This window comes from Hyaena hyaena, unplaced genomic scaffold, assembly GCF_003009895.1.
Source record: "Hyaena hyaena isolate Hyena2069 unplaced genomic scaffold, ASM300989v1 scaffold_134, whole genome shotgun sequence".
Classification (NCBI taxonomy): domain Eukaryota; kingdom Metazoa; phylum Chordata; class Mammalia; order Carnivora; family Hyaenidae; genus Hyaena; species Hyaena hyaena.
Window position 1 is genome coordinate 227,602 of NW_024080766.1, and position 16,343 is coordinate 243,944.

The 16,343-nt window shown below is 46.0% G+C and overlaps 2 protein-coding genes and 1 pseudogene across 3 annotated transcripts in view; 2 read left to right on the forward strand and 1 right to left on the reverse strand.

The window, feature by feature from the left end:
- Positions 1–1,357: 1,357 nt before the first annotated feature.
- CCDC127 (coiled-coil domain containing 127) lies at positions 1,358–12,265 on the reverse strand. The gene is given in 3 exon segments (XM_039238038.1): positions 1,358–2,628; positions 10,434–10,564; positions 12,193–12,265. Coding segments are annotated over 2 exon segments (783 nt in total). The 5' UTR covers positions 10,555–10,564; positions 12,193–12,265; the 3' UTR covers positions 1,358–1,966.
- Positions 4,854–5,839, forward strand: LOC120235613 (annotated as a pseudogene).
- A 73-nt stretch (positions 12,266–12,338) lies between the features above and the next one.
- The window catches only part of SDHA (succinate dehydrogenase complex flavoprotein subunit A), a 31,258-nt gene continuing 27,253 nt past the window's right edge, over positions 12,339–16,343 (forward strand). For both annotated transcript variants that reach the window (XM_039238013.1, XM_039238015.1), the window contains exon 1: positions 12,339–12,454. In XM_039238013.1, the coding sequence (XP_039093944.1) occupies positions 12,392–12,454 (63 nt within the window). In that variant the 5' untranslated portion in view covers positions 12,339–12,391. The remainder of the gene's footprint in view (positions 12,455–16,343) is intronic.

The following is a 16,343-nucleotide window of genomic DNA, read 5'->3' on the forward strand; positions in this document are numbered from 1 at the left end:
TTGGAGGCTAGGCTGAGAGCATGTTGACATTAGAAAATCGGATGAGGGTTAATAATTCGCATTGAAAGTTACCTACTGAATGGTTGGCTGAATTTTCCTCATTTTAAAGAAAAAAACAAGGGGAAAGAATTAAGTGGTTTATCCAAGGACACACGGAACATCAGTAGAGTAATAGGAACTGAATGTACACTACTCCAGGCAAGGGAATAATGCACCAGCAAATACAAGTAACCAGGAAAATTTTTTAGTTCAGATTTACCTGAATGTTTTGTTTGGATTGAGTGGTGGCAGTGGAGCAGAAAGGTGACCTTATGAGTCACTGGAAAAGAAAAGCTCTGTCCTGCACAGAGCACAGCAGCTAAGAGCTAAGAGCAGAGCCTGGTGGAGGACCCCAGCCACTGGGGGGAACTTATTGTACCTCCGAGCCGCTTCCTCATCTCTGAAATGGTTCCAACGATTAAAAACCACACACAAGCACAAACAATGCACATCCAGTGTACCATTAAGTCCTCAGCAATAGTTGGTCCCTAGACCAAATCAGGCTCATGATATTTCCTTGCTATTAAACGTTGCTTTTTGTCAGCGTGTATTATAAAAGTTTGTCTTCCTGCCACGGACAGGTGGGCAGGCCTGGTGGAAATAGGGTTCAAAAGCAGGCAGACCCCAATCTAACTGTCACTGGGCCACTTGCTACCAAGCCACTGGGTGTAAGTCACCAGCAATTCTGGAGCCACATTGCCCGGGCAATTTCTCCTAACCCCTGCTCCAGCTGCCTCACCTGTACAGGAGGCTGCAGGTCCTCCAAAGGCCTGCTGCAAGGCTGGCCCCTGGCTGGCATGGGGAACCTGGATTAGGGGAGGGGCCCCCTGCCATAACCAGTAAGAGCAGCCCATTGTATCTAAACTCTGTGCAGTTTGAGGTAGCACTAACTTTCCTTCTGGGAGTCTGCAATCTGGGACTCCAGCCAGAGGGTACCCACACGACCAGTCCTCAACAGAGACCCTGGGCTGTCTCTGGGTGTCCCATGTTGGTGACAGTTTATAGGCCTTGCTGGTGCAGGGGAGAGTGGGGAGTGCTCCCATGACTCCTGTGGAAGAGGACCCTGGAAGCTGCACAAGCTCCTCACTTGGCCCCACGTGCCTTTCCCTCTGCTGCATTTGCTACACGTCCTTCCCATTTACTGCTAAGATTAGGGGTGGGATTATGGAGGTGACGTGAGAGAGGTCGATTCACATTAGCTTTGTGAAATATGGACCATGAGTGCCTACCTTTCTTTAGTTTGTGGCAAAATGGAGATAACTTATGCAAAAACATTTTATAAAGAGTAAAGAATTACACAAATAAATGGCATTGTTGCTTTTATATGGCAAATATTTTTTATTAGATGTCATTGCAAATAAATATGTGCTAACTGAATACAGACACAAGCGAGATGCCAAACATGTACCGAGATTATCAACTGGATACAAGATACACTTTCTTTTCCCTTTGGTGGGAGAGACCCCCATAAAAGCATGAAACCCCAATAATATTACTATTTTCTGTAATCATCATTAGGCAGTTCAATCCGACAGCTGACAGCTTTTATTTATAATTCTAGGAAAGAAAAAACTGGAGAAAACAGAATTTATTTAGGGATCGATAAAAACAGACAGAAAACTACTTACAGTGAGGATCAATACTGTATTTGACTTTCTTAAAAACAATCTTATCCTGCAGCACAGATATGAGGTTACACTGTTCAGCCTAATAAAATATTACAGCTTAAAAAAAAAATCCTCCCAAGAAACTGCATCCTTAAGAGCTGAAAAGGGTCAAGGAAGAAACCCTGTGTCCTGCTCAGAGGGTGGTGGGGTGGAAGAACCCTCCGCTGACAGGTGCTGCACGCGCGCAAAGCAGAAGGAAGCCAGAACACAATACCCCAGAATGCCACAGCGTCATTGAAGATGTTACACTTCACTCCTGCCTACTTCTCTAGTATGGCTTTCTCAACTCCCTTATACTTCTTCAGTTCAACAATCAGTTCCCAATATTTGAGATACAACCACATGAGTCTCCCATTCTGGCGTCTGTTGGTATTCCAGACGTCACCACAGTATGTGTCGTGCTTAAATATGTCGGTCAAGCCAGCTGCCATGTGCAGGTCAGCAGCGACTGGGTCAGTGGATGCTCGGACCAGTAAGCTCTTCTCTATTTCCAGGCGCCTCCCACGAGGGAGGAGCAGGCTGCAGTAGATGTTCTGTCTTTCTGTAAGAGCATCTTCAAACTCTTTCAGCACAAGCCTGGCCCTCCTTTGCCAGTCTTCTTCCTTTTCTAGGAAGCTCAGGTACGCACTTCTCAAGGGCTGCAGCTGTCTCTTTTCTTGCATGACCTGAGCCCGTTCCTGTTCCAGAAGCTTCTTTTCTTCTACCAACTTGCGCCCCTGAGAGATAAGGGCTTATCGGTAACTAGTCGTTCTGTTTTGTTCTTTTTCAAGTTCCAAAGACAAGTGAGCGACTGCACGCCGGTTTTCTGAGATCACAGCGTGATACTTTGCTTCAAGATCTCGCTGGAAAGCAGCCGTTCTTTGACGGTACGCTTCCCTCTCTTTTTCTATTTCTTTCTGGGACTCCCTAGACCAAATCCAACCTGACAGGAATACATTAGGAGATAAAAACACAATGGAAAGTCAAAGCTAAAGTTCTATAACCTTTATTTTAAAAAAGCATGAAGCAGCTAAGAGCATTTCAATAAACTCTTAAGTCCTGAGAGGTACAGATAACATTTGGTGTGAAACCATATAACATGCAAAGTTCACATCTTAAAATCAGACAAGGGCTCCCAAAAGGCAAGTGTGACAAGGCTGCTGACGGTTCCCCTTTCAGCCTCCTCGTCTCCTACAGCAAAGAAAATCTATCGCTGCTTTCTGCTGAACTGAAGCCCACACCACTGCCTACTCTGGCTACAGTGCGTACTATGGGTGAGGTTGAAAAGCTCAGAGCTCCTGGGTGGCTCTGTCAGTTAAGCGTCTGACACTTGATCTCGGCTCAGGTCATGATCTGATGGTTTGTGAGTCTGAGCCCCGTGTCAGGCTCTGCACTGACAGTGTGGAGCCTGCTTGGGATTCTCTGTCTCCCTCTCTCTCTAACTCTACACTGTGCAGGTGCACATGTTCTCTCTTTTTCAATATAAATAAACTTAAAAATAAACACATAAAAGTTAATATAGCTATGCTTCATGTCCTGTTGGCTGGTGACTGAAGAACTGAATAATTTCAAAGTGCACTTAGCCTTGCCTGATCATCACTAGTAAGCAGCTGAAGTTCAAGAGGCTTGCTTCTATTCTGACAAGGGTGCATAAAAATAAGGTGGAGTGAAAGATTCAACCTCAAGCCAAGCCAGGGCCTGGCTCCCTTTCCCCAAACCAGGGAAACTCGAATGTCACAAACATGGGGCAGACTGAGGAGCAGCCAGGCCTCTGCCCTCTGCCACAGTGAGAAATTTCAGTACCGGGGAGGTTCCTTTTCCATCCCCTGACACTCAAGCTGGTGTCCTTGCCATTTGGGTCTCCTTCCCCCAGGTCCCTTAGGAATCTTCACTGGTCCATGACACCAACCACCCTTTTCGGCAGTATACGCCTGAAAGCCGTTTTCACTTGAAGTGCTGCAGCCAGCCCAATTCTATAAGCATAAAAACAAACGTATTCCTCCTTCAACTAAAAACAGCTTCTAGTCCTACTTCACCTGGTAACTGACATCTGAAAGCACACATCATCTTTATGTGTTCCTTTGGCCGAAGTTCACAGCCAGGGAGGTGACCCGTAGAGTGGCAGTTACAGTATCATTTTATCAGCACCGAGAGGTGTATAAGGAGGGGAGAAAGGACTGTTTCAGTTTGGGGTGTGGTCAGGGAGGGCACAAGTCTGGAGGAATGAGGAGCAGCTGGAAGGAAAGGTCCCTGCAGGCAGAACGAACGGGGGCAGAAGCGGGACCCATGCGATCTGAGCAGACCGCCTCCAGGAGCCGGCATGCCTGGGCTGTGGGGCTTACGCCAGTGAGGCGCCGGAGCAGACTGTGGAAGTCAGCAGGTGCTCAGCAGAAGTCCTCACAGACTCTGATAAGAAGTAGATGAGAGTTGGGGGTGTAAGAGAGAGCAGAGGGTCAAGGAGGGAACCAGAGTCAGGGGGGCCACTCCTGCTTCAACCCAGGTATATCCAATGAAAGTACCACAAATGACGCACGGAACAAGTGGAAACCGATACACAACACACGGAAGGGAGCATGAGGCCACATGGTGCAGGCCGATTATTGTAAAGTCTGGGGTAGCTGGCACTGAATCAGGAAGGCCTCCAGAAAGAGATGGGACATATGACACATGCAGGTCAGAGTACCAGGGAGGCATGCAGGGGAAAGTGTGGAGGCAGAATGGAAGTCTGAGAGACCTTATTTTAAAAATGTTTTTGTTTTTAAATATTTATTTAGAGTGAGTGAACAGGGGAGATGCAGAGAGAGGGAGAGAGAATCCCAAGCTGGCCCCATGCTGTCAGCACAAAACCCAATATGGGGCTCAAACCCACAGACCGTGAGACCATGACCTGAGCTGGATGGTTAACCAACAGAGCCACCCAGGCACCCCAGAAGTCTGAGAAACCTTAAGTCTGGGTCTGATTTTGAAGAAACCTGTCTTAGGACTCTGGGCAGACAAAACTGTCCACAGTCCCAGTTTCAGAAGGCAGAGAAGAAAGTTGGGGCTCCTGCTTACAGAAGCAGAAGTACTCTTTCCTATTCTTCCTTAGAAGTGTAGTCAGAAACCCTGGAACTCCCCTGAACACTGCCTGCTGCTCCTCTTGGACGCCATTTAATCACACCGGCATCTAATGTGACGCTCACTGTTTGGCTGCTGTGCGTGGAAAGGAAATAGGAAGCACTGTTGGGAAGAAAGGGTTGCTGGTTAAGAGGATCCGCGAGGAGAGTGGTGCTTGGATGAAAATCGCATCAACATCTGGGAGTGGAACTGTCTAACCAGCCCCACCAATGTCATCTCTAAGGCCTTTGCTGTGATCACTGGCATGCTGGAAGAAGATATTAACAGCTCCACGACCAACAGCATGGTGGTCAGCAGGCCCCCAGTCGCTCAGTGCAGCTTTCTGACTGGCAAAGGCAGGTATAAGAAAAAGAGATCCTGGGGGTCCCAGGTGCAGGTGGCGGGGGATATGCTGCCCAAATCCATAGAGCACGCCTTTACAATTTCTGGCATGCCACAGTCTGTCACCAAGTGTGTCAAGCAGATGTCCCTGGTGATGCTGGAGATGACCTCCTAGTCTCTCCACGGCAGTCATCACCACTCTGTGCCAACCCATGCCAACCAGCTCTCCAGTCATCTGTGTGGGCAGCTCAAATCGGTACAGTGGTGCCACAGGCTCCCCCATGCCACCGATGACCTGAATGGACCCCCTCCATGTCAAGGACAACATACCAATTCTCCACTTGATCTGGCAAAGCTGAAGCAGGTGGCAAGACAACAGCCTCACTTTGCCATGATGCACGGCACAAACTGATTCGCTGAAATTTGCTCCAGCTCGCCAGAGGTGAAAGGCTACTGGGCAAGTTTGGATGCATACATTCAAACCACCCATGAACTCACCATTCCAAATAACTTAATTGGCTGCATAATCGGGTGCCAAGGAGCCAACATTAATGAGATCCGCCAGATGCCCAGGGCCCAGATCAAAATTGCCAATCAAGTGGAAGGCTCTTCTGGTAAAGCAAATTACTACCACTGGCTCTGCTGCCAGTATTAGCCTAGCCCAATATCTAATCAATGCCAGGCTTTCCTCTGAGAAGAGCATGGGGTGCAACTAGAACAGCGTAGCTTCACTTGTAACCCCTCTCTGCCATTTTCCAATGATCCAACTGTGTAATTTCTGGTCAGTGAGTCTAGATTTTAAAATAATTTGTAAGTCTTTAGTTTTCACACAACTTTATCATCCGCTAAGAATTTATTTATTTATTTTTTTAACATTTATTCATTTTTGAGGGAGAATGAGTGTGGGAGGGGAAGAGAGCAAGGGAGACAGAATCGAAAGCAGGCTCCAGGCTCTGAGCTATCAGCACGGCGCCTGACATGGGACCTGAACCCATGAACCCCTAGTTCATGACCTAAGCTGAAGCTGGATGCCTGACTGAGCTATACCCGGGCGCCCCTATCATCTGCTAAGAATTTAAAAATCACATTCTCTGTTCAACTGTTAATGCTGCAATCCAGATTTAGATTTAAGCTTTTCCCTGTTTTAAGTCTTATTTTGGGTTTTTGGCTCATGAATTTCATTTTTAACTGATAAGGAATGTAAGAGTGGAATGTTAATAAATATTAGTTTAATTCTGTAAAAAAAAAAAAAAAAAAAAAAAAAAAGAAACCCTGGCCGTTGTACTACAACAAACATAAGAGGACTCTGGAAGGTGAAGAACTGCAGGCAGACTGGCCAGGGACCTTGGCGCCTAAGGGGTACCGTGATGGTGAGTCCCCTGGAGTTTCATTTGCCTCACACATCCCAGACTCAGAAATGAAATGCCAATGGTGGAGACTTTCTTTTAAAAAGCCATAGCAAGAGTTTGCTCCCTCTGGTGAAAGGACTAGGAAGGTGGCCTCGCAAGATAGAGAACTTGGCCAAACCACTCTGCTCCCACCGAACAGCACACTCACTATGGCTCCATCCCCACCTCACCGGCTTGAGTGAAGGCTGACGGGTGCCCCTCTGGCTCTGGGCAATGATGTCAGAGGCGCTATATGCCCAGAGAGTGGGGGGGGAGGAGGAGGGTAAGAAGACCCCCCCCACCTTTCCCAGCCAGGGAGCACCAGTGGAGACCTGGGGGAGCTGCGCTTCCTGCCCAGCGGTAATGAGTCTGTGGACCAGCAGCTACATGGAAAGCCTGGACCTGCATCCATACCAGAGTGAGGTGACAGCACCGCCCTCCCCCTGCCAGAGCCCTGTCCAAGAAGCCAGCCACAAAATGTCCAAATAAAGGGTCAGTCTAATAATACCCAAAATGCACAGGCTTCAATTGAAAATCACTCTTCAGGGGCGCTTGGGTGGCTCAGTCTGTTAAGTGTCTGACTCTTGAGTTCGGCTTAAGTCACGATCTCATGGTTTGTGAGACTGAGCCTCGGGTCAGGTTCTGTGCTTAAAAGTGCGGAGCCTGCTTGGAATTCTCTCCCTCCCTCGCTCTCTTTCTCTTTCTCTCAAAATAAACATTAAAAAAAAAAAAGAAGAATAGCATCCTCTTCCCCACTGAGCAGTTTAAAAAAAAGTAAAGAAAATCACTCTCCATACCAAAAATCAGAAATATCTCAAATTGAATTTAAAGAGTTCTCAGTAGATGCCAATACCAAGATGACAGAGACGTTAGGATTACTTGACAAAGAGTTTAAAGCAGACATGATAATATACATCCTAAGCAAAGAAATAGAAGATGTGAAAAATTTAAAACGGAAAAACACAATAAATGAAGTAAAAAACATGACGCCAAAATCTGGAGATGTGAGAACCCTGCCAAATGGCTGAAATAATAAATTGCACATGAACAAAGACATAAAATACTAGCAAATATAATTCTACAATATGTAGGAAGGATTACATGGCATGACCAAGTGGAGATTATTCCAAAAATGTAAGACTGGTTCAATATTCAAAAACCATCAGTGTAATCCAACATATGCGTAGTCTCAAGAAGAAAAAAAATCACACGATCCTATCAATTGATACAGAAAAATATTTGACAAAACTGAACACCCACTCATGATAAAAATACAGAAAGAAAAATAAAACCAGAGAAGACCTTCTTCACCTTGATAAGGAGCACCTACAAAAAGCTACGGCTAATGTTGCACTTAACTGTACAGACTAAAGGTTTTTCCTCTAAGATAGGAACTTCTCAAGGGAGACCTGTAAATGTCAGCCAGTGCAAGAAAGCAAAAAGAGATGGGGCGCCTGGGTGGCTTAGTCAGTTAAGCGTCCGACTGTCGCTTAGGTTATGATCTCGCGGTTCGTGGGTTCGGGCCCCGCGTCGGGCTCTGTGCTGACTGCCAGCTCAGAGCCTGGAGCCTGTTTCAGAGTCTCTGTCTCCCTCTCTCTCTGACCCTCCTCTGCTCACGCTGTCTCTCTCTCTCTCTCCTAGAAATAAAAAAAATATATATATTAAAAGAAAGCAAAAAGAGGAAAAGGCAATAAAAGACAAACAGATTGGAAAGGAAGAAAGAAAACGTTAAGTCTCATACATTATACTCAGAAAAAAAATGAACTCAAAATGGATCGTGGACTTCTGTGTAAAATGTTAAGACTAAACTATCAAGAAACAAGAATCTTCAGGATCTAGGACTAGGTGAAGAGCTCTCAGGAAGAAGAGCATGACCCATGAAGGAAAAAGTGACAGATGGGGACTCCATCAAAATTCAAACTTTCTCTCTGTGAAAGCCTCCATTAAGAGAACGAAAAGACAAGTTACAGAGTGGAAGAACATGCTGGCAAACCAGATATCCAACAAAATACGAGAATCTATAATATAGTAAAAACTCTCAAAACTCAAAACGAAAACACAACACAACTAGAAAATCACTGGAAGACAGGAACAGACACTTCGTGGAAGAGGCAACATTATCAGCTGTTAGGGAAATGTAAACTAAAGCCACAATGGGAATAAAATAAAACAACAGTGACCTCCCCAAATGTTGGTGAGGATGCCAAGAAACTGGATCACTTATACACTGCTGATGAGAATGCAAAATTGTACAGCTACTCAGGAAAACATTTTGGCATTTTCTTAAAAAACTACACATTGACTCCCAAGGAGGCTGACGGGAGCAGGTGATTTTTTATGATTCAGTGTTGTGCACAGTGCCACCTTCTAGGTCAGAGCCTAGTCAGAACAAAACCTAGCCCTAAGGGTGTTGCCGCTTAGAAGCTCACACTAGCCTGCCATCTTGCAAAAGCACTCCTAACCCTTAGGATCGCTACCTGTTGCCTGTGGCTAGGGTGAAGAACTTGGTGAGTGAATTGGAAGGCTTAACATTACACTGACTAACAACAATTAATTAGTTTTGAGGCTGGGACAGGCCCTGGAGGGACTCTCATGTTCCTTTGTTTTCCAGACTCCAGTTTTTATAGCTTTTCATAACCTTTACTTTTGAGGTTCTTGCCTTCTTGGACTTTTGAAATGCTGCTTTCTGTCCTTGACAAGGGTCAGTGAATATTATCTTTTCTTCTTGGTTGTCTTTGATAACAGAATCAGAGAAAACTTTCAACTTGGCATTCTTATAAAGATTCTCCAGAAACACATTATTATATAACGTGTAGACATTATAATGCCAAATATGGATGTTAATTAGCCTTCTAGCATAGTCTACATTACAGGTGATAAATGAACAATTGATAAATGTTACTCTCCTCAGCCTTTACTTCCTCTACGGTAAGCCCTTCGACCTGAGAAATCCAAGCACACAAAAAGACACTCCATATAAAGTATCACTGCTAACAGAGGGCAGCTTGTGCTTTTCTTCCATTCAATTATTCAGTTTCTCATATTCTCTTTTAATTTTTTTTAATGTTTATTTATTTTTTGAGAGAGGGACAGACAGACCAAGAATACGGAGAGGCAGAGAGAGAGACACACACAGAATTCAGAGCAGCCTCCAGGCTCTCAGCTGTTAGCACAGAGCCCATCACAGGGCTCGAACTCAAATGAATCATGAGATCATGACCTGAGCCAATGTCGGATGCTTAACCAACTGAGCCATGCAGGCGCCCCTCAGTTTCTCATATTCTTAAGTGCCAACCCAGAACTATGGGAAATGACAAAATATAAAATCAATTCCTGAACATCAGGAAATGTATCATTATAGTGGAAAATAAAAGCTAAGGGCTAGAATAATTATATCTGGCAATTGGTAATTTCCCCAAAGTGGTACAATGTCAATTCAAACTAGAGAGAATCTGGCCAAAGCTGAGCAGAGGTTTAATGGATAAAGTCTCCCAAAGGCTGATTCCCTAAACATTAGACAGAAGACCAGGAAAAAGGGTTTTTTTATGTTTTATTTTTCCCCATCAGTTCTTATGAGGGCAACTGAAGCAGGAGAGCCCCCTCCAAGCAGTGAAGTCTGAAATGGGAGCTAACAGAGATCGAAATCTCAATACAACCTTTTTCGACTACTAAAACTCACCCCACACAAAATGCTTCTGAATACTGTTTTATTTAGCCTTTACAACGCATTGAGGTAATTATGATTAGCTAGCTTCAATGGATAGGGAAACCAAGGCTCAGGGGGTTAAGTAATTTGCCTAGGACTCACTGTATGGATAACACTAGAATGTACACTGGCATCTGTCAGTGTCTAAAGCCCAAAGTCTTTGGGCTCCATACTTTCAGTCCCCAAAATGCAAATATTAGGAAAACCATGACTTACGAAAAGCAGCCAATCCCAGCATTGGAACCAACAAGGCATAATTCCATCTGCTTCCATCACCCCCATCAGCCCTGGAATTAGGCCGGATATTCCAATTTGGAGGGTCATTTAAATTATTCATGGAGATATACCTTGAAGTAAATAATGAAACCATTAACCACATGAAAGGAATAAAACACATCTGGCACAATTGTTATCATCTTCTTGGCTCAATTCTACCTATGAGCTACATAGCACTGAGTCTTATGGGATTAAAAGAAGAAAAAAACAAGGCTTCAGACAATAGCAACTCACCATGATATAGTAGGGGAGAAAGGTCTCAAACAAGTGAAATAGAAGCAGAAAAAGTAAGATCTCCAATATAAACAAGCTTTAAAGTATGGTTGTATACAAAGATATATGAACAGGAAGGTATGAAAACCTTCCTTCAGGAAAGGCTGCTTCAGGAAATAGTAAATGACACTGAGAGGTCGAGTCAGCAGTGTGTTGGGGAAATGGGGATGGTGCTAAGAAGGCTCCTATGCCTCCGGACAAACACCACAATTACACTTGCTTCTGCTTAGGGTTCATGCTGTATCTCAGTAACCAGGCTGGGGTCTAATGTTAATACGATATATACCAATTTACTAAGTATCTACACTAGGTTGGGCATTTTCACGAAATAGAGCAATGAGACTTTCAGCTTATTTCTATCTGATGGCCACAAATAACACACACTGATTACAAAGAAATAATCATGGCATACATAAGAAAAAAGGAATCCAGTTCAATTTTGAAAAATTTTAATGGGGTTTTCCATAAATACTTAACATCTAAATATAAAAAAATTCTAATTGGTAATAAAGAAATGCCATAAAATTATGTTAAGGAGTTTGTGGTAACTATAAAACAAAAATTAGTTATCTGAAAGTACTAAACTGCAAAACTCTCAAAGCAAGGACTGGGAAGGACAGTGTTCATTTCCTTCAAGCCAATAAAGTCCACTTGGGAGGCATAGGGCCTGAGGAAACATAAAATCCCAATTAAAGCAACCGAATCCTAAATAAAGATAAAGCGTTATAGGCAATTATACTCTTTAGGGCCTTATTTAGTACTAGCAAGATTTGGAAACCACCTAAAAGTCAATAGAATGGAAATGGATCATTGTAAACTTATTCAATAAAATAATTCAAAACTGTATTGCACACAAAAGATCCTAATAATACAAAACAAAAAGCCGGATAACGACTAAACGATTAAAACTACTGATTTCCCATAACACTTCGTTCCACAGAAGATTTCACGTAATAACTTATATAAACATACGAAAATTAACATCACTTCGTAAACCTGAGGCGAAATCAGGTGACTTAATTAAGACACTTAAATCCCGAGAGCGGCCCTCTGCACCGCCGGAGCCCCGACAGCGTTGACCGCGCGCCTGACCCCGCCCGGGAACGCTCTCCCAGGAACCCCCGAACACTGCCTAGCGGCCCGACTTACTCCGACCCCAGCCCCACCCCCGCCCTCCCGACCTACTCCCCGCAGCCCCTGATCCCCAACCTACCTCCGGCCCCTCTGACCTACCCTCAGGCCCCCGACCTACCCCCGGAACCCTCGACCTCCTCTCAGGCCCCCGGCTTACCCCCGGAGCCCCCGACGCCCCCGACCTACCCCAGGAACCTCAACCTATCCCCGGAACCCCTGACCTCACCCGGCTTCTCCCAAAAGCAGCCCAGGCTCTGACCCCCATCGAATACTGCCCCGCCCTCCGACCTACCCCCGGGCGGGGAGCGCCGGGCCCCGGGTCCTTTTAGCGCCACTGTCCGATCCTGTGCGCAGGCGCGAAACGCCCTCCCGCCCCGGGGTCGCGGCGTGGTGCGCAGGCGCGGTGTCCCCTTGTCCCGGCCTGGGCTCCTCTAGGTGCGCAGGCGCAGTCTGGCGCGGGGGTTGGTGGGACGGCACCGTGTGAGGCCGACATGTCGCGGGTCAGGGTGGTGTCGCGGCTGTTGGGCGCCCGGCGCCTGGCACTGACTAGGGCGGTGAGTTGGCGCCATGTGGCGGGCACGGCGTGAGGGTCGAGGTGGGGCTGGACAGTTCCCACGGGGCGGAGCGGAGGCCGAGTCCCCCGGCCCCGGGTCGGGGTCTCAAGGGTTTGGGGGCGGATGCGGGGTGGAGGCCGTCCGAGGGTGGGGCCGACTCTGAGGGCTTTGGGACTCCTTCCGAAGCCCGCCGAGCTGTGTCCTGGTGAAGGTCATGACCCCGCTTTTGGTCCCCAGCGACCCTTCCCCCGCGTACTAAGGTCGTTCCCGCCCCAGCCTTTGGCGCTTGGGGAGTCGTGTTTGCCCGAGGTCACACTGACAGGTGGCGGCCCTGTGGGTGCCCCGGGCCTCGGAATCCAAAAGCGCCCTTAGACCTCGGGCGGAGGCGGGCCCGCAGCCTCAGGCGCTCGCTGGCTGGGCGCTCTGCCGACCGCCCTGGAGACGGTCTGTCGGTGCCAGCAGCCCCGAGGGTCCCAACCGGGCTCGGCCCTCCAGTTCCAGGCGGGGTAGGTGGGAGACACGTCCGACATCGGCCCTGGCGCTTGCCTCGCAGCGGTATGCAAAACCGCGCCTCCTTGGGAAACGAAGACCTGTGTTTCACACTGGGGTCTGCCAAGTTTAGGACTTCCGTACCGGGTTTTGCCTGGTGGCCTTTGCGCACGCTGGAAAACCAGACGGAGAATTTCAGCACCCTGTCCGCAAATCCACGTTTGGGCGAGGACGCGGAAAAGTCTGATTTCCCGTGCATGTCTGTGAAACTCTTGCCCGGACTCCGGTCAGTCGTGGATGACCGTCAGGGTTCTGCCTTCTAGAACCCTTGCTACTGGATTGTGTCACATGTACTCTTTACAGTTAGGTCTTCAGAATCCGTCTTTTCTGGTTTTATTTAAGCGCACTAAACTTAGAGGGTGTCCTTATTTGGGTTTTTTTTTTTTTTATATGATCCGCCTGCCCACCTACTTAGTAATGTAATTACAGAGTGAAAATCCCTGTGGGACCCAAGGCAGTCAACACTATTGACCGGAGTTACACCTGTAATTATACCTGCAATTTTCTCCTTTCTGAAATACAGATGTTAAAAATTATGTTAATATGAGAAGGTTTAGTCAGCCATCCTGCCAACACCAGAGAATATTTTAAATGCTTTCACCTGCTGCTGTGATTGATGCTTACTGAGCAGAGGTCCCCACTCCCACACCCCACCCACCTTGGGCTCTAAGACACAATGGTTGCAGGGAGTCCACAAGCTGGATGGTTAGTGGGGTATTCTTAGTCAGGCAAACATGAGCAGACTGAGTGCTTCCTGCTTGTTAGGTGAAGTGACCGGTACCTGGTGGTGCTTGGAGAAGAGCTAGGCACCCCAGACTGGTGCTCAGTGCTCTGGGGCCATCTGAGACCCCTTCAGTCTGTGGAACTCCCTGCACCACCCCCTCGCCCCCCTCGCCTGCCCTTTGTTTATGACATTGTTGTCCTTTTTGTAAACTGGACTAGAATTCCACCTTTTTGCTTTTAGCTGAAAGTGAGAATGAGATTCTAAGCACTACAGGTCAGAGTGTATAAACCTCTACTTTTGTATTGGCTTAATTGGAAGTTATCTTGGTTGAATCAACTATTAGCTGCCAGCACTTTACCCAAGTCTTTTTATCTTGATGAAGACGGCTTTTCCTGAGGACATTAATTCTGCCCCCAAGGCAATATATTTAGTGGAATTTGATTGGCAAAAACAAATGCATCAAATTGGCAGAACAGGGGTGCCTGGGTGGCTCAGTCAGTTAGGCTTCTGACTTCCGCTTAAGTCGTGATCTCACACTCCGTGGGTTCAAGCCCTGCATTGGGCTCTGTGCTGACAGCCAGCTCAAACCCTGGAGTCTGTTTCCAATTCTGTGTCTCCCTCTCTCTCTGACCCTTCCCTGCTCATGCTGTCTCTCTCTCTCTCTCTCAGAAATAAATAAAAACATTTAAAAAAAATTAGAACAAAAAATAAAGCACGATCACCAACTGAGAATGAGAAATGTGCATGCCGAGTAAATGAGGATAATTTGAATAAAATCCACAGAGGATTACTCTTGATCTTATTTTGTTCAATTCTGTGGTGGTTCCAAGGCGGTTTAAGTTTACAGCTGCTTTCAAGTTGCAAAACTATCAAACCCCGTTTTGCCTTGGTTCCAGTTTTAGTTACCCTAATGCACTGACACAGTTAGCAGACTGTTCTAGTTTATTGAAAGGAAAAGTAAAACTAAGGACCTTAAATCATTGCTGGTTAACTGCTTCCGATGAGATTTTTCAAATTCTTTAACATGGATATCCAAAGTACTGTACTAGAGTAAGTCAGTTTCTTCTCTTTGAATGTATTGTTTTGAATATGTTTTAATGATGTATCTAGAATTACATTTTTTGGGCCATTATAGTAACCTTTTTTGTTTTGCTTCTTGGGTTAATTATACTGCAGTGGCATTCATTTCTGCATTCTGAGGGATGTTTTTCCTGGTTCACTGGAAAAATTATGGCTTGGTTTAGATATGTAACCTGGATATGCATCTTATTTTGGAGTCCCAGAGATTTTTCCTAAGGCTTCTTATATAGGAGGAATGTACAGAATCTGGTGCCAGCCAGGCAGACTGGAGTTCAGACCCTGGATAGACTCCATTTCTCTGTGGGGTTCATAAGTGAGGTAGACTGTGACACCCTTGTGTGGTCCTCATTCTAGCCAGGATCTAAGTCTGTGCTTGATAAGCTTGTGAATTGTATTCTAAGCATCCCTGTTTTTTTTTGGTTTTTTTTTTTTTTAATGTTTTATTTATTTCTAGGAGAGAGAGAGAGAGACAGCGTGAACAGGGGAGGGTCAGAGAGAGAGGGAGTCACAGACTGAAACAGACTCCAGGCTCCGAGCTGGCAGTCAGCACAGAGCCCGACGCGGGGCCCGAACCCACGAACTGCGAGATCTTGACCTAAGCGAAAGTTGGACGCTTAACTGACTAAGCCACCCAGGCGCCCCTAAGCATCCCTGTTTTAAAAACCTTTAAACTTCTAGTGAAAATGGTTACACATAGTTACGTAAAGTCCAGGAATACAGAGGCTTTAAATGAAAAGGATTGAGACCCCCCTCCTAACTTCAGACCTGTTCCCCAGTGGAATCACTTCTGAATTGTTTCTGTTACTGGCCCCTGGTATTTACTTCCATTTCTCTAGCTAATGTGCAGGCTTATTTTTATCCATTTAGGACTTTGACTTGTGCCGCTGAATGAGGACTTGGTTCAGTTAAACCATCTTACTTCCCGCAGCCTCAGTCCTTCCCATACAGTTATGCAGCCACTTTCAGAGCTTTACTGGCTCCTTTTCTGATTGTACTTACAAATTAGTTTCTTGTCTGTAATTCATAGGTGAATGTTATTAGATGAGGACTCCCACTTTGCTAGATTTAGGGTTTTAGCATCTCTGCCTTTCTCTTCAGTTTTCTCTCTCTCTCTTTTTTTTTTTTAATGTTTTTATTTATTTCTAGGAGAGAGAGAGAGACAGCGTGAGCAGGGGAGGGCCAGAGAGAGAGGGAGTCACAGACTGAAACAGGCTCCAGGCTCCGAGCTGGCAGTGAGCACAGAGCCCGACGCGGGGCTCGAACCCACGAACCGCGAGATCATGACCCAAGCGAAAGTCGGACGCTTAACCGACTAAGCCGCCCAGGCGCCCCCAGTTTTCTGTCTTTAACCTTTTAAGTCATTCACCGATGCTTTCATGTCATTAAAAGGTCTAAGTGTTTCTTTTAATTCTACCTCCAAGGCAGATTTTCTCAAGCTTCTTTATGTTTCCCTGTTGGAAAATGGTTGATAGTTTTACTTCAAAAAATGTTAGATATTAAGAGTTTTATTTAAAGGTAAATTGGGTTAATATTGGG